Consider the following 18,522-nt stretch of genomic DNA (forward strand, 5'->3'; position numbering starts at 1 on the left):
CTCGTGGGTGTGAATTAATTGTACAGGATTAGCCGTAATTCAGCGCCAGTTAGCACTTGCACATCAGTCTCATTCAAACTCATTTTACAAAGGGTCCTCACAGTCACAAGAGTGACGAGACTTTCATCCCATCAATCTTGCTGGATTTCAGGAATGATTGGACAGCATCACAGTCCATTGCACCACCGAAACTCTAATCTCAAGGAATCTGGTTATGATTTTACTCAATATTGCTTAATTCTTTACAAACTTGTGACCATTATGCACTTGATGCTTTGTGTCAGCTTTGGTAATCTCATATTTGAGCCAGGTGTGTCTGCAGCACCGCAGCTGGTCAACCAGCCAGCCTGGCTCACTAATGGAGGGGTTGACTTGTCGCTGGGGGCTCGGATTCTTCCCAATTAGCTCCACACAGCCCAGCAGACCAAAGCCCTGATGGACAGGGTGGTCTTAGCTGGACAAGCAGTGGAAAATCCACGTGTTTTTACCTGGTTAAACTCCGGTAGTATCTGGCCACATTTGGGCCTTCGTTATGACAAGCTACATTTAAGTTCTTCGGACTTAGGTAAGTGGGATGCGTCCCTACAGGAAGAGTGTGTGCACTTCATTCCGTGCAGACAGAAACCCTACAAGGTGGGTGTAGATTTCTCAGTTGCTTGAATTTTCCCCTTGTGTTGAAGACACCCGGCTGACCAAAATGTTTAATGGGACATTGTCACTGTATTTGGAGTGGTGGGAGTTTGGGCTCAGTTGGAACAACAGTCCTCCTGAAGGCTCGCTTCAAGCCTGCTGCCTTAGTTGGTGGGGAAGTTTCGCTCTTCAGTTGTTGCATCTACTGCACCATGATGTTTTCTGATTCAGTTGTTCTAGTCTTTGATCAAACTACATTAAAACTCGTCATCATGTGACTGATGATATTCTGCACAGTCCTCACCATATAAACTGGGGGAGTATGGGAGAAACACATTGCCACAGTGACAAGACCCCACTGCCCTTACAAGGAGGAAATCGAGCGGAACTAATGCAGTTTTATTTTTGCTAAATTCTCTCATTCTTTTCTTTCCTGGAGTTGCTGGCTTACACAGTTCCACAGGGACCAATGGTCCTGTGGTATCTCAACCAAGAGGGCATTCGTCATATATGAGCTTAAGCAATGTTGATATACTATTCTATCACAGGGGGCATTCCCATCATGTGCCATCATCCAGACTCATTGTCAGGAATTTGAATCTCGGTTTATTTAAGCGGCACGGCGGGTAATTGCAGCATCACCTGCTAGGTGAGTTTGTTAAAGCCAGTAATTCCAGTATCACGCAGCACAATCCATATAGCAACTGAACCAAAACCCAGCAACTTCAAACAGCAGAAATCAAACCTCCTGAAAAGTCTCTGGTGAGGCAATAACAATCTTTTACAAAAAGGGTATCGGAAAATTCTGCACGAACAATGTTCTCTTAAACTTGGTATCTTTAATTCCTACCTGCTAAAATCCATTGTTGACGTACAACTCTTGATCCAACTCAACAGGTACGACATTGCGCTAATCAAGCTTTCCAGCCCCATAACTCTGAGCAACGAAATAGAGCTGGGCTGCATTCCTGCTCCTGGTGCTGTGCTTCCCAACCACTACTCCTGCTACGTAACAGGATGGGGTCGCCTCTATAGTGAGTGATACACAAAATGTTTTGCTTATAAGGATGTTAACATCTGATTTCGCCAAAGAATGCTCTTGTAAATTCAGCATGCTCTGCCATTATTGTTTAGTCCCCCTCAAGCTGGGGAAAGACTATGATATGGAAAGGAACTGTTATTCCTTCTCAATATGTGCACAGAGGTCACCTATTGCAGGTTAGGTGCAAGAAAGAGTGAGCATTGGGGGGCTGTTGTCAACGGTGGAGAATGTGTGTGTGTGTTTTGAGGACATATTACCAATGTGGAACCACCAATGATTATCACCTACCATTTGCATTCAGTGCTGTTCATTTATCTGTTTTAACATTCAATACGTTTGTACACTGGTTTATAGCCTAAGCCTCACTCTCGTAGATTCTTCCACCTACTGAAGCCAAGGAGATTATGTGACAACATGTGATATAATCCGGTGAATTGGAGAGCAGCAACAGGGGCTCTCTGTTTGACCCCTGGCTGAGGAGAGGATTAAGCTCTGCTCCGTCTCCCTGCCAACACTCACTGATAAGACTGGCACACAAATAATGGGAGCTTGGGTGAGGTACTGGGGATGCCAGGCCCTCAAGGAACCATACCCCGAGGAGTCAACATCTTCAGGATAGATGGGGAGATAATGAGAGAGGTTTTTTTTTTAAACGAAACAACTTATTTCAACCTTCTCTATTTAATTCTCATTGCAGCAAATGGCCCCATCGCCGACAATCTCCAGCAGGCCCTTATGCCGGTTGTTGATCACGTAACGTGTTCTAAACCAGACTGGTGGGGTTTGGGCGTGAGAAAAACGATGGTTTGCGCTGGTGGAGATGGCATTGTCGCTGGATGCAATGTGAGTAATTTGGGAAAAGAGGCACAACCACACCATTAAAATTCTAAGAATAGCTTTTTTTGTTTAAAGCGAGCAACCTTAGATGAAAGGACAAGGCCCACAATGCAAGCCACAAGCAAGTGTGAAGAGCAGAAAAGAGACAAATCAAGGAGCTTGGGTTTTAAAACTCTGGGGACTGCAGGAGATGGGGAAGACCAAAGGAAGTAAGACGCTCCATAATTTTAAATTCCGGGGAAAAGAAGCGCGAGAGTAGAAACATAGAAACATAGAAGATAGGAGCAGGAGTAGGCCATTCGGCCCCTCGAGCCTGCTCTGCCATTCAATGCGATCATGGCTGATCATCCAAACTCAGTACCCGGTCCCTGCCTTCTCTCCATATCCCTTGATCCCTTTAGCCTTAAGAAATATATCCAACTCCTCTTGAATATATTTAATGAACTGGCCTCCACCGCCTTCTGTGGCAGAGAATGCCACAGGTTCACCACTCTCTGGGTGAAGAAATTCCTCCTAATTTCTGTCCTAAATAGCCTACCCTTTATCCTTAGACTGTGTCCCCCGGTTCTGGACTCCCCGACCATCGGGAACATCCTTCCTGCATCTAGTCTGTCCAGTCCTGTCAGAATTTTATAAGTTTCAATGAGATCACCAGCGAGTACAAGCCCAATCGACCTGATCTCTCCTCATATGTCATTCCTGCCATCCAAGGTATCAGCCTGGTGAATCTTCGCTGAACTCCTTCCATGGCAAGAACATCCTTCCTCAGATAAGGCGACCAAAACTGCACACAATACTCAAGATGTGGTCTCACCAAGGCCCTGTACAACTGCAGCAAGACATCCTTGTTCCTGTACTCAAACCCTCTCGCTACGAAGGCCAACATACCATTTGCCTTCTTAACAGCCTGCTGCACCTGCATGCTTACCTTCAGCGACTGGTGCACAAGGACACCCAGGTCTCATTGCACTTCCCCTTCTCCCAATCTATTGCCATTTAGATAATAATCTGCCTTCCTGTTTTTGCCACCAAAGTGGATAACCTCACATTTATCCACGTTATATTGCATCTGCCATGTTTCTGCCCAATCACCCAACATGTCCAAATCATCCTGGAGTTTCTCGACATCCTCCTCACAGCACACACGCCCACCCAGCTTTGTGTCGTCTGCAAATTTGGAGATATTACATCTAGTTCCCTTGTCTAGATCATTAACATATATTGTGAATAGCTGGGGTCCAAGGACCGATCCCTGCGGTACCCCACTAGTCACTGCCTGCCACTCGGAAAAAGAGTCGTTTATTCCAACTCTTTGCTTTCTGTCTGCCAACCAGTTCTCTATCCAAGTCAATACCTTGCCCCCAATCCCATGTGCCTTAACTTTACATGCTAATCTCTTATGCGGGACCTTATCGAAGGCCTTCTGAAAGTCCAGATACACCACATCCACTGGTTCTCCCTTATCTATTTTACCAGTTACATCCTCAAAAAATTCCAGATTAGTCAAGCACAATTTACCTTTTGTGAATCCATGTTGACTTTGTCCGATCCTGTCACTGTTTTCCAAGTGCTCTGCTATTACATCTTTTATAATGGACTCTAGCATTTTCCCCACTATAGATGTCAGGCTTACCGGTCTGTAATTCCCCGTTTTCTCTCTACCACCTTTTTTGAATAGTGGGGTAACATTAGCTACCCTCCAATCCATGGGTACTGTTCCAGATTCCATCGAATGTTGGAAGATGATCAGCAATGCATCTACTATTTCTAGGGCCACCTCCTTAATTACCCTAGGATGTAGATTATCAGGCACTGGGGATTTATCGGCCTTCAATCCCATCAATTTCCCTAACACCATTTCCCTACAAATACTGATTTCTTTCAGTTCCTCCCTTTCATCAGACCCTATGTTCCCCGGCATCTCTGGGAGGTTATTTGTGTCCTCCTTTGTGAAGACAGAACCAAAATATGTATTTAGTGGTCTGCCATTTCTTTGTTCCCCATTATAAATTCCCGATTCTGACTGCAAGGGACCTACGCTTGACTTCACCAATCTTTTTCTCTTCACATATCTATAAAAGCTTTTACAGTCAGTTTTTATGTTCCCTGCAAGCTTACTCTCATATTCTATTTTCCCCTTCTTAATTAATCCCTTTGTCCTCCTTTGTTGAATCCTAAACTGCTCCCAATCCTCAGGATTGTTGCTTTTTCTGGCCAATTTATATGTCCTCTCCTGGGATCTTATGCTATCCCTAATTTCCCTTGTTAGCCACAGTTGAGTCACCTTTTTTGTTTTATTTTTATGCCAAACTAGGATGAACAAATTCTGTAGTTCATCCATGCGGTCTTTGAATGTTTGCCATTGCCTATCTACCGTCAACCCTTTGAGTGACATGCCCCAATCAATCCTACCCAACTCGTGCCTCAGCCCATCGTAGTTTCCTTTATTTAAATTTAGGACCTTAGTCTCTGAGTCAACTACTTCATTCTCCATCTTAATGAAGAATTTGATCATATTATGATCGCTCCGACCCAAAGGGCCTCGTACAACAAGAAGCTTTGTGATGTGTGCTGATGTGAACAGTTAGAATGAAGAGTGCATGTGACAATGTGTTTAGAGTTTCAGTGGAATAAACGTTTAAGGGAGGAACCAAAATAGCCTCCATAAAATAGAGGGACAAGTTTGTTATTATAGAATCATAGAACGTTACAGCACAGGAGGCCATTCGGCCCATTGTGCCTGTGCTGGGAATGGTAGACATGAAGCTTATTCAGCCAAGTTGATGTCCTGACAAGGTTCTGCACAGCAAAACTATGCTGTCGCCCGTGTGAAAATACATTTATCTAAAATAGAATATATCAAAAGAACATATTTTTGTCCTTTAAAAATACTGGTTGAAGGCATCTTTCTGCTGTCACATCTGATGAAATACCATTTTATTCCAGTGGTATCTCCCTACTAGAATGCTATGAAGTTGGGGGGTTTTCTTAAGTTACTGTAGGCATATAGATTCCATCAACAGCTATCAAATTCGTGTTGCAGGTTTGAATTAAAAATGACAAAGGGTGGGTGGCAAAGCATGGTGCAAGAACATGATACTGCTCCAACTGTACCATGAACTAGTGGGACCCGACTTCACGCCCCTAGGAACCAAGTTGAAACTCGCTGAACTACCTTCACATAGGAATCTAGCAGCCAATGGCCAGGTGACTTCAGGAGTAACTTTTAAAAAGAAACTCACGACCCTTTCTCAACAGGGGGATTCTGGTGGGCCTCTGAACTGCCAGGCTGCTGATGGAACCTGGCAAGTGCACGGTATCGCCAGCTTTGTCTCTGCCTTGGGTTGCAATGCCAAGAAGAAGCCCACTGTCTTCACTCGCGTTTCTGCCTATAATGACTGGATTGCTCAGGTATGTTGGAGATATGAGAGCGAATGGCTTATGCAAAAGATGGGGCAAGTATACACAAATGTTCTGGATGCGGTGGTTCTACAGAACTGAAAACCCATAGGCGTTTTAATTCACCTTATTGTATTTGCCTGATTCCATATCCACTGCTTCTTCTTATCGTGTCCACGGACAGTCTATACATAGCCCAGCCAGAACTGGACACATTTTTGCGCCTTGTTGTTGAATTCGGCAAGATCTGCAACAGTGCAGGGTTCCTCTAACGATGGGCATTGCAGGAGATGTTGCATAGTCTGTGCCTCAGTTCCACATTCACAAGTTGTCGGGCTGGTTGAATATCCCCATTTGCTTAGTGACACCTTTGAGCAACCTACACCGGTCCTAAATCTGTTAAGGCACTTCCAGATTGCCCAGTTGCAATTAGCTCCTGGGGGAAGGCTTTCATAAGGTAAAATTTCCATCGCTGGGGGTTGTTCAAGACTGACTAGCCGGTCTTTCCACAAGGCGATGCGGGCTTCAGAAGAGGTTGATTGTAATGGAACAACACTGTTCATGAAGCTCTTCCTTGACTTTAGGCGGCTGGGTGTAGGTGTATGACAATGCAGAGGGTGTCTCTCATCTGATGTTTGACGGAGTCGTTCTTCCTTGCTGATATAAGGACATATTATAGACTGAATGATAGCTTTGCTTTTTCTCCCACTATCCAACATTGAGAACATGATCATACCTAGGGACAACTAGAAAGGTTTAACCATAAAGGGTAAGATACAACACTGAGTCTTTCTTTTAAAAAGTAGGAAGTCCAGGATAAGCCCCTACTTATCCATACACACTATAAGGAGTGCACCCCATAGGGATAAAAAAAAAAACGTACTTTTGTTTCAATTAAATGACACGGTTGGGCTCTAGCTCATGATACCGTCTGCCACATTTCTGAGATTTGTAGGAATGGGCAGATGATGGAAATATAGGCACAGAATTTCCCGGACTGTTTCAGCTTAACTACGGCATCAGAGTTCTTTCCTGAGGAAATTCATGTGAAACTAATTTACACTGGTTTTACATCGAAACATCATTATGCGCAAATCCCAAGCTACATCTGTCGAAACCCTCTGCCGCTCGTTTACACCACTGCATTTGCACTTGTTTTAACGCCACCTTTTACATTCCAGTGTAGGCAAATGAGCGCTGCGGGAAATCTGGGTGTGAACTCCTATCCGCAAGAGTGGTGCAGGAAGCAGTGTTAATTGGGCCATCATTTCTGGATAAAATGCAATCCAGGAAACAGGCCATAATTTCTCATAACTCACACCAAGCACTGCTTTCACTTAATGTCGGCAAGGTGAAAACAATAACTGGAAACAAAAACTTGATGGTGACAATGATGACCAACCTATCACGAATAAAATAGTAGAGGGCACTCAAACAGGGTAACTGGCTTGGAGGAATGAGCACTCAATGTATTGAAGCACCTTTAGTAATGATTACACTGCTTCTACTTATGGTGTTGTCATCAAATTTAAATATCAAGCTAATTAAAATTCTCCAACCTAATTCCTCCAATTGTGTCAGAGATTTTTTTAAAATTACGTTTAATGCCGTTTCTTTTCTCCCCTCTTCTGAAGCAGATTCTTGCTGGAGTATAGCTTCACAGATGGCAGAAACCCCTAGTGCCTTGCCCAAGTGGTTGTTCCTTTATGCACTAGCCTAGCCAATGAGCAGTGGCAGTCTGTTCATCCACATCACAGCCAAGCCAAATCCCATCTGCATCCAACGACCCCGCTCACTTTCCAGCAGGCATCACTGGTCAGGAGCAGGAGGGCTTGGTTGATATTTTTTTTGCCCCAATTGCTGCCTAAAATCATCTAATGTAGTTCAAACCCCAAACCAAACTCCTGATTATGGAGTCTGTACAGTTTAGTACATTGGACATACCATTATTCATTAAGCTATGCCCAGGGCATTGGAGCTCTTGCTTTATAAAATGGATTGCGGAGTTTGGATAATCATTCTATCTCCCTCCCAGATGCAGTAGGCATTAAGACTAGGTTAGAGGGGATGGGCAGTCCCACATTCAATAGCACCAGCTTGATCTGTGAAGGAGTTGGATTCCACTATAGCCACCCTAAAGCGAGTAATTGTCTGTTTTATTCCGCAGATTATGACGAACAACTGAAGTGCATCAAATAGAAGAGATGAGTTAGTCAAACAGAATTTCTGCTACAAGTCAATAAAAACATATTTGCTTATGCTTTTTTTTGGTCCATACTTTTTAATTCATAGAATAGTTTATGCACTAATGGGCACTGGTCTTATACCACAGAATGATGATGTGCAGACTGAGCTGAAGAAAACCATAGGCCCAGTACTATGCAAATCACAAAAACACTGCCCCCACGCTGCTAACAATGTACAGCTCACTGGTTAATATCCATTCAGGTCAGCTCCCAAGCATTCAAAAAGGCTGGAAGTAGTTTTCAGTTAAATCAAAGTTGTATTTTTCAGACACAGAATTGAGCCTCCATGTGGCCATTTTGAAAGCAATACTAAGAGACTAGACATTGTTTTTTGTTAATGCAAATCTTGTCAAACACCCTAAAAAAGCTATCTTGTACCATACTGTCTACCACTAGGCTCTCCCTTTCAACTGAACAAACTAAAGTAGGGAGTTTCTTCATTACAACTAGATGCCGATCTGCAGACTGACTGTAGACTCAACTGGTGGCGTTTACACACTCAATAACTCAGTAGTATTGAACAATATTGGCCTCACATTCAATCCATTGTTGAGTAGTCTAATAAACAGACAATTACTCACTTTAGGTAGGACTCACTACTCAGCGTCAGGAGAGGTCGACCAGGGGTCCTTCTCCTGATTACTATTCAGTGGCCCCTGGTAGAAATGTTTGTGTGGATAGTAGATAGCATACAGTTCTTCTGTGTATGCCCTTCCCAAATCTCCGAGTCAAGAATGCCCACTTGCGCAATTGATAGCTTTTAGCTTCTTACATCTTTATGCAACTTAAAGCCTCTACTGGTGCATATTTTGTCTGCCACTCTTGACCAGTGTTCCCTTTCTCTGTTGACTACTGCCTAGCCCTCAACTCATCCATATCCCACCCCATTCTTTTCCACTTTCCTGCAACATACTTTTCTTGGTTCCTGACCCGATTAACTGCTGCTCAACTTCTCCTACATTTTTTCTCAAGTTCTGCTCCCTTCTGGATGTTCCCCACAGCTCCCTGTTCCACCATAGGCATGCTCTGCCTTACCCACTGCAGCACGCACCATTCTCTTCACAGCAGCGATCTAACTCTGCCAGCTCTTTCCCAACAAACATCCACACAATGCTTTCACCAAAGGCCAATCACTCAAACCTCCTCCCCAATGACTACTTTATACTGCCCTCCAGGCCACAGCTTTAGTTGCCTTCCAGACAAGACCCTGCAAATTCACTTCATCCCAGAGGGGTCTATTGATATCCCGAGTGTGACAAATCTGGCTCACAATGATTCCTTGCCCTGTCCAAAATCACACTACCCAGTCAATGTTCCCTGTAGGCTGCACTATGTTCTGCGTGACCCGTTTCTTTCAATTTCTACTCATGAGTGGTATTGCCAATGTAAAAGCTTGTGAGCGGCCTGTGCGGGAACTTGCAATTACTGCGCACACAGCTTATAGGGAACACCGTACCAAGTTACATGTCCTGCCATGATCCCTATCCCACCTGAAATCGTCAATGCCGAGGTCTATCTAGCCTCCACCTCCAACGCGTTAATTCTTCTTTCCTTGTTTGACCAGTCCTCCTTGTCTACCGCCCTCCCGAGCTCCAGTTATTTCTTTGTAGCGATCACCTGCTTATCTGCGCCTTGCAACTTCTCATCCTTGGTCACTTTAATCTTGACCTGAACTCCCCTCCCCTCGTGACTTCTCTGCTCGCTGATGCATTCGCTTTGCTCATTTGGAACGTTTACTACATTAAAGGCTTTATACAAACGCAAGTTGTGTAATTTCGCTCTGTGAAAAGTGAAAATACAATCAGCTAACTGAAGACAGCACTAAAGATGAACTGTCTAGTACAATGGATATTCAGGACCTCATGACTTCCCAAAGTGCTTTACAGCCAATGAAGCACTTCCGAAGTGTTGTCACTGTTGAAATGCGGTAGCAATTTTGCACATAGCCAGCTCCCAAAAACAGCAATGTGATAATGAGCAGATAATCTGTTTTACTGGTGTTGGTTGAGAAAGGAATTTCAGATGAACACCAAGTGTTTGGATCTTCTTACCCCACAATGTAATTTCAGGGCCATTGTTTTCAGTCTCGAATCGAATCATAACCTTCAGGACAGCAGGGCACAAGATTCTCTTTTACATTTTAGGTCGCAACTTTTTAAGATAATTGTGTTTAATCATGTTGGGGGCACAAACGGAGTCAGAAACTAACATGTACTGGTGATTCATCTGCAAAATGTCAGAGACAAAGAATGAAAATAATTTATGAAGTAATAAAACAGCACTCCCCCCAAATTCTACAGCTGTTAATGGACTAAACAGCGACAGGAACTACATCCATAGACTCACACAGTGGAAGGAAACACAAGGTAAAATTTATTCAATTTATTGCAGGAAATACAAAAGTAAAAAAAAAGAAAAAAGTTTACAGCACTGAACAGGCAGCTAATTAGCTACAAATCACTAACTAAACCTAATGATGCCAAGAAACTAGTCATTAATAGCCAGCATGAAAAGCGACGCTCCAGCCCCACCCACCTTACTAAACAAGTAGACAGTTCACCTCCGCTTGGGAAGTGTTAAAAACTTGCAAATGTTCAATTCCATTATTAGTTTTGTGTTGCCAGGGAAGCCATCAACAGTACAACAAATGGATAGTGTTTGCACACAGTGGAATAACTTCCCCAGGCACCACAACTGCAATGAACAGTTCAGATTGATTCTCTTTTGAGGTAACTTAACTGAAAGTGAGCAGCGATTTTTTTTTTTTTCCATTCCTTCCCCAAATAGAGTTTTTTTTTTGCCGGGGGGGGGGGGGGGGGGGGGCGAGAAAGGGAAGTAAAGAGTTTGCGCTAGAATAGCTTCACGTCTTGGTCAACACAATTTCCCACAAACAAGGTTTTTAAGTAAGATGAACCACTTACTACTTTACCAGAATATGCGCGTTTCTAAATTTGGATATTTGAAATCGACAAAAAACGGGGTCTTGATGCTTAAAGGGAAAGTCCAGCTTGGCACCCCATTTAGGCTATAAAAATTTAAATAGGCAGGATCAGATTCCAGACACCTGGAGCTGAAAACTAGAAGCAATCTGTGCAGGCACATGAAATACACAAGTTCAGCAACACATAGGAGTCAAATGCAGTTGATCACAGGCTGCTTGACCTATACCCTTGCAATACAAGACACTGAATGGCATCAACAGCTTTCCTTTCAGTCCAAGGAAAAAAGTTATTTAAAAAAAAGACAACCAACAAAGTTCCCAGAGAAGAGCACTATTATCTCGTGCTATGTCTAGCAGTGCTATTTATTTTATACACAAATTCCAGCCAGCTTCAGAGCATCAAGTCCAAAGTTATCGAAGTTACTTTATTTTTGAGGCAGTCTGGTCTAATTCCATGCAACACTTACAGAAAAGAGTGCACACTCACAGCACTGGTGCAATACTCGGTTTGTGCAACTTGCACCTGCAAGGTTCTGTGGTACAGTTATACCCATCTCCATAAAGCCTGGACCTTTGAAACCAGAAGAAAAAAAAAAGGGTAAAATCTGGGCCAACTTTTCACGTTTTCTACCCTGGACACGTGAGCGTTTGCTGCTGCAGGAAGACACCAACACAGTAGTGCTGCACAGGGACGCTTATGTACCAGATTAAAAAGGACCAATATAAAAAACACACAGGCTCTTCAGTACAGCAGTTTCAGCTTTCAGGATAGTATCTTACCAGGGTTACAAAAACCCAAGACCTGGAAAGTACAAGTAGACCCAGTCACTCCAGCTGTTAGTGACATCGCAGCACTGACAGCTACAGAATGGAAAGTGGGCAGGCTGGCTGGCAAATTAGAGTGGGGAGGAAAAAAAGATAATTAGAAAACATTAATTAAAAAAACACAAAAAAGGCAAGTTTATTGAACATTTTACAAAACAGAATTTAGTTCCACACTCTGGTACGGACTGAAATCAGTAAACTTCAGGCTTGTAAACAGATGGTTATCAGATTTAGATCGCAATCGATTATGACATGCACATCGATGCAAATTTAACTGGGATACAAATTCCAGTTTAAGTTGCAGCCAGTCTTTTCTATGTTCTTTAAAAGAATGTGCAGCTCGTCACACATTCAACGTTGAAGGTAACCCGAGGCATTTCCAGTAAATCAACACCTTTAGCACCAAGATACCAACACCACGGTCACCTAATCAGAGACTGCGCCATGGAAAGAGGATGCCCCACAGGGCAGTCCCAGAGATATCCGAGAGCACCATCAGCTTTTTCTGAAGCTCCGCACACCCAAAAAACTGGAGTATCGTTAACAAGTGTCTAAAACTGTGACTAGATTGTGGATCAGTTACATCAAAATTGTTAGAAATGTATTGGTTTACTCACGTCGGAATCCTTCAATCGCACCAGCAATTCTACTTAGTGATTATTATAATCAAATCACAAGGGTCCTTTCAACACGTTCATCTCAGGCATCAGAACTTTATCATAATGAATTTGAAGGATTACAAGATAAAAAGTGGGATAACTACACCAGCCAATTTGATTCAGCAAGGAGGCTAAACAAAATGCTAGAAAAATGATTGTGCAGTAACCCCATTTTTCCAGTTCCTCGCCTGCCTAAACATGCTTTAAGGGGGTACTTTAGGTCCTGTTGCTTAAAGAGGGCTGCAAGAACTGGATTTAAATTACAGGGTCTTGGCTTTGCATCCATATAGAGTCAGGTGCGTGGTTTCCTGACTGGCACGAGAGCCACACCACTGGAGATAGTTGCAGGTGGCCAAGCTGTACCTTGAGGAATTATCAATACTGCAGACATTATGGCCAGTCAGGCCACGAAGAAGCAATGGAAGAGCTGCCGGTGGAGAATAAAGATTGAAGCCCTGGTAATTATTAGCCAGGAATGAGAAAATGTCTCCATTTTGGTTTTGAATTTACAGTAGCAGGTTTGTACACTTGTGTGATCGCATTTATGCACTGCAACTTAATAGATGAGAAATCCCTTCTGACAAACCACCAAAGGACATTGGAATTTATAACACAACAAGGGTTCAGTATTCAAATTTTAATATGTCAAGTATCTCACACGATCTGCTCACTAGTTCTACAGGAAGAGTCAAACTTGTTTATAATAGCCTCGCCATTAAGTGTATAGACTAACTGCACAGAATACAAATAAATTCTCCAAATACCAAACGACCCGTTGGTCTAGTAGACTGACCTGCATCTAATCCCATTGTGCCTATGTTCCTAATAAAACACCTGCACTAAAACTTACTGACCTTTAGAACAGCAGATTAGTCAAATAATGGACAGTCACTAAGCCACTGGTATTCAAAATAACTGGGACCCCGCCACCCCCTACACTGTGGCATATTCCTTGCTCTATGTTCCTCTGGACGTCAATTCTCTCTGGATTGTAGTGCCAATTTCACTCTTCCCTCTATGGGGAAAGATGGCAAAGGAATGTTACAATCCTTGCATTTATAAATGACCTTGTCACATTGAAAAGTTTCAAAAACACATCTAATGAATGACTTTTCAAGTGCAGTGACTGCCTAAGCAAAAAAGAAATATTCCAAATGGTTGGGATTTGGGCTGATAAAATTAGTGCACAACAAAGATTTCACCTGGTTACCCCAGTACTCTCATTGAGAAAAATATGGGTAGGGGCAGAAGACAGAATGAGGAAAACATATTTTAAAATGGGCTCCATTAGCTTATCAGAAGTGTAGAACTGAAACCAAATGCGTAGCTTAACTTAATACAGACTAGGAATGGGAAGTGAAAGTGACTTTACTTAGGACTGTGCTGAGCAAATCACTAAATCCAATGCAATAATTATTGGCAATGAATCGGCCAGAGTGGGGCATCATAAGGCACTTTCACACTGATGGCGTGCTATTGACAGCAAGTGTGCTGCACTCCTGCTGTCAACAGCAAAATAACATGACCCACGATCTCAATGGCGCCAGGGGCCCAATTCCCTGCGAGGTCTCAACAGAGGTCAGAAGCATGGAATGCAAGCACCTTTCTACAAGCCCTGCAAAATGGAGCTGGAGATATGCAAATGGACTAAAAGGGAGCATATAGCTTTCAAAGAGACACGGGTCTCTGCTGAAGCACTGCTCCCCTGCAACACCATCGACAGTGTAGAAGTGCCTTTACGCCTAATCTCAATCCAACCACTCAGGTCCTGCCCTGCCCTACAGGGGCATTCGGTCATTACAAAACCTGACTCACATTTTAGGACTCTAGTGGTTAGCTGAACTGGCTGGAAAATCCCTGCACCCTTCCCAAATAATCAGAGGGATAAAGTTAATTTAGCAATTCACAAATGCACCACTGGCCAAGACAGCTGACCAGACCAGAATTAAAGTTAGAAAATATAACTGTGCCAGCGTGATAATTTAATGCAGCCAATTGAAGATCATGGTGCCCAATGTCCAGCTTGTTTACACCACTTGGCTGGCCAATTAAAACAGCCAACTCTGGGCTTTAAAAAAAATACAAAGAGCTCCAACACATCAGTAGGAAATGGCCATAGAACATAAGTAAAATTAACTATCTGCGTGCATTATTAAATCAGTTGCTCTGGAAACACTACATAGCTGCATTTGTAATCGTGATCATGTACCACTAACATTTTTGTATGAATTGGAAAATTTCTTCATAGGATGTTGTCCATTGCCTTGCTCCCTGTTCAGTGTGGATTTTTATTTTTTAATCTCGTTGACCAGTGCACCGTAAACTTCAGCTGCCTTTGTTCAAGTGAAGCTTTCGTGTGTGGTTGCTCAGGCTACGTAGCATCAGATAATCCGTGGGTTATATTCGGGCAACTTCTTAATCCTCTCTTTCTCTGCATCACTTTCGTCTCTCGCAATCATCAGTGAATGAGCATGGCCCATAGCAACCTGCAGGAAGAAAAAAAGATTAAAATTCTTTCCCTACAAAGCGTCACTGGGCACGAGGTGTTGACTGTCATCAAAGATCTCTAGAAAGACTTGCATTTATATAGTGTCTTTCACGACCCCAGGATGTCCTAAAGCACTTTTGAAGTGTTGTCATGCAGCCAATTTACGTATAGCAAGGTCCCAGAAACAGCAATGTGATAATGACCAGATAATCTGCTTTTATTTTTTAAATAAAGTGTTGTTGGTTGAGGGATATATAGATTGACCAGAACTCCCCTGCTCGTCTTTGAAATAGTGCCATGGGATCTTGTACATTCGCCCGAGGTTTAAGGACTCATCTGAAAAGCAGCACTCCCCCAGTACTGTACAGATTTTGTGGTTTTTAGGTTTCTGGAGTGGGACTTGATCCCACAACCTTCGGACTCGGAGACCAGAGTTCTACCAACTGAGCCATGGCCGACACTATACTGTAACATTAACCCCCACATGAAACATAGAAAAATAGGAGGAGTAGGCCATTCAAGCCTGCTCCGCCATTCAATATGATCATGGCAGGTCCTCATCTCAATACCATATTCCCGCTCTCGCCCCATACCCCTTGATGCCTTTTGTGCCTAGAAATCTATCTACAGGAAACTTTGTGTTATCCGGAGGCTAAGCGCCCGGCAAGCTCGAGCCACCGGCAAAAATCAGGAGCCATTTTGTTAGGTTTTTTTCTTCTCGTGGCTTTTTTTTCCCCAACAGTCAGGCTCTGCAAAGTCTCTGTAGCTTAGCAACAGCTTCAGAGAGACGCTTCCAAGGTATGGGCTGACTGTTTAGAAGCTGTTGCTAAGCAACAGTGTTTGTTGTCAGATACGGAGATGAAAAGCTCCGTATGCTTCAACATTAACGCTGGCGTGTCCGGCAGTTTTGAGGGAACGGCAACAGCTCGGTCCCGTCGGTGCCGGATAGCACAAAGTTTCCTGTATCTCCTTCTTAAATATATTCAGTGACTTGGCCTCCACAGCCTTCTGTGGTAGAGAATTCCACAGGTTCACCACCCTCAGTGAAGAAATTTCTCCTCATCTCAGTCCTAAATGTCCTACCCCGTATCCTGAGACCCCTCGTTCTAGAACCCCAGCCAGGGGAAACATCCTCCCTGCATCCAGTCTGTCCAGCCCTGTCAGAATTTTATACGTTTCAATGAGATCCCCTCTCATTCTTCTAAACTCTAGTGAATACAGGCCTAGTCGACCCAATCTCTCCTCATACGACAGTCCTGCCATCCCAGGAATTAGTCTGGTGAACCTTCGCTGCACTCCCTCTATGGCAAGTATATCCTTTCTTAGTTAAGGAGACCAAAACTGCACACAGTACTCCAGCTGTGGTCTCACCAAGGCCCTGTACAACTGTACCAAGACATTCTTGCTCCTGTACTCAAATCCTTTTGCAATGAAGACCAACATACCATTTGCCTTCCTAACTGCTTGCTGCACCTGCAGGTTTACTTTCAGTGACTGGTGTACAAGGACACCCAGGTCCCTCTGTACATCAACATTTCTCAATCTATCACCATTTAAATAATACTCTGCCTTTCTGTTTTTCCTACCGAAGTGGATAACTTCACATTTATCCACGTTATACTGCATCTGCCATGTATTTGCCCACTCACTCAACTGGTCTACATCGCCTTGAAGCCTCTTTGCATCCTCCTCACAACTCACAATCCCACCTAGTTTCATGTTGTCAGCAAACTTAGAAATATTACATTTGGTTCCCTCATCCAAATCATTGATACATATTTTGAATAGCTGGGGCCCAAGCACTGATCCCTGCGGTACCCCACTAGTCATCACCTGTCACCCCGAAAAAGACCCATTTATTCCTACTCTCCGTTTCCTGTCTGTTAACCAATTTTCAATCCATGCCAGTATATTACCCCCAATCCCATGTGCTTGAATTTTGCACACTAACCTCTTATGTGGACTTTATCAAAGGCCTTCTGAAAATCCAAATACACCACATCCACTGGTTCTCCCTTATCTATTCTACCAGTTACACCCTCAAAAAACTCCAGTAGGTTTGTCAAACACGATTTCCCTTTCATAAATCCATATTGACTTTGTCTAATCCCGTTGATATTTTCTAAGTGTCCTGTTATCACATCCTTTATAATAGACTCTAGCATTTTCCCTACTACTGATGTAGGGCTAACCGGTCTGTAGTTCCGTTTTCTCTCTCCCTCTTTAAATAGTGGGGTTACATTTGCCACCCTCCAATCTGCAGGAACTGTTCCATAATCTATAGATTTTGGAAGATGACAACCAATGCATCCACTATTTCCATGGCTACCTCTTTTAGTACTCTGGGATGCAAGCAAACAATATTGTTATAGTTTTGATCCCCTGCTAACAGGTGCAGATCCAATCCCTTTTCGGAGCGTCAATGATCCAGAATTAACTAAGTTTTCTGGAAGTCAGCCCCACATCCATTATCCTATAGGGGAAAACTTATTTCAACTTCGCTCATATGCAATTCTACTCTGGAGCTTCTGCAAGAGTAGAAAGATCCCAGCCATGCATTTCAAAGCTCCTACTCTACGCACCGCAGACAGCAATGCTCAAGAAACACGCACTCGTATACTTCTTACAGCTCAAGACCGATAAGAAATGAGAATAGCTCCCTCTCACCTGCTCAATATAAACTCCATCCAAGGTCTTTATTTCCTGTGCAGTGGTGGAGGATTTGGGTTTGTTGTCTCCGTAGCCCTGTAACATCAGTTATGGTTTAAATTATACCAACGGACTGCAGTTATAAGACTGTCACACACAGGCCCACAAGGCAGGCAGGGTCCCTTACTAAGATATTTCTGCTTATAAATAAGACGCAGGGCACGCTGATTATATATGGCACGACAAAAACATCTATTATATACTAAAAATATTAAGTGGGTCACATCACATTACAAAATGCAATGGAGAACCCAATCAGCCTCAGTCAATGGCAAAATCCATTCGAAATGGATTTCATTTGGTTACAGTGCCAGTTACGCCTGTAGGTGGCGATGAAATGGGTAGTTTCCAATTATAAAACGCTCACCGACATTAGCTCGACAGGCAGCACTTTGTATTGAAGTGAATTGTCCTGCATTTTCAGGCAGTTGCCACCAGGTGTCTCCTGAACAGCCTAAATAGTGTTAAGGCAGATCAGCAACGGTCCCCCGTTCTGATATAAATAATGATAGCTGAATATTCTAGCTCCCTCCCTCACCGTCTGCTGTCAACGTAGCAGTTTGGTTAGGCCAGTCTCCAAAATCCTTCCACAGAATTCTTCCCTCGAGCCATTCATACACTGTTCCTGTTGGGGCCCCTTTGAATGCAGTAGCACCGAATGTCATGACTTTCTTTATTTATATATAAGCAGAGCGCACTTGGAGATGCTTGAGCCACCATTCATAACCCTACTGCCTAATTTGTGT

The 18,522-nt window shown here is 43.3% G+C and overlaps 2 protein-coding genes across 5 annotated transcripts in view; one reads left to right on the forward strand and one right to left on the reverse strand.

Annotated features, from left to right (window-relative positions):
• Positions 1 to 8,171, forward strand: part of LOC147100543 (chymotrypsin-C-like) — a 44,096-nt gene extending 35,925 nt beyond the window's left edge. For all 4 annotated transcript variants that reach the window (XM_085966899.1, XM_085966901.1, XM_085966902.1 and 1 more), the window contains 4 exons: positions 1,528 to 1,664; positions 2,370 to 2,515; positions 5,768 to 5,920; positions 8,076 to 8,171. In XM_085966899.1, coding sequence (XP_085823025.1) covers positions 1,528 to 1,664; positions 2,370 to 2,515; positions 5,768 to 5,920; positions 8,076 to 8,093 — 454 coding nt within the window. In that variant the 3' untranslated portion in view covers positions 8,094 to 8,171. The remainder of the gene's footprint in view (positions 1 to 1,527; positions 1,665 to 2,369; positions 2,516 to 5,767; positions 5,921 to 8,075) is intronic.
• Positions 8,172 to 10,521: 2,350 nt separating this feature from the next.
• The window catches only part of rcc2 (regulator of chromosome condensation 2), a 40,701-nt gene continuing 32,700 nt past the window's right edge, over positions 10,522 to 18,522 (reverse strand). The window contains exons 11-12 of the mRNA XM_085966905.1: positions 17,735 to 17,812; positions 10,522 to 15,065 (exon numbers count right to left, since the gene is read on the reverse strand). Of these exons, the coding sequence (XP_085823031.1) occupies positions 14,961 to 15,065; positions 17,735 to 17,812 (183 nt within the window). The 3' untranslated portion in view covers positions 10,522 to 14,960. The remainder of the gene's footprint in view (positions 15,066 to 17,734; positions 17,813 to 18,522) is intronic.

Source organism: Somniosus microcephalus, chromosome 25 (assembly GCF_052327205.1).
Source record: "Somniosus microcephalus isolate GS21.2 chromosome 25, FLI_Smic_1.0, whole genome shotgun sequence".
Taxonomy (NCBI): Eukaryota; Metazoa; Chordata; class Chondrichthyes; order Squaliformes; family Somniosidae; genus Somniosus; species Somniosus microcephalus.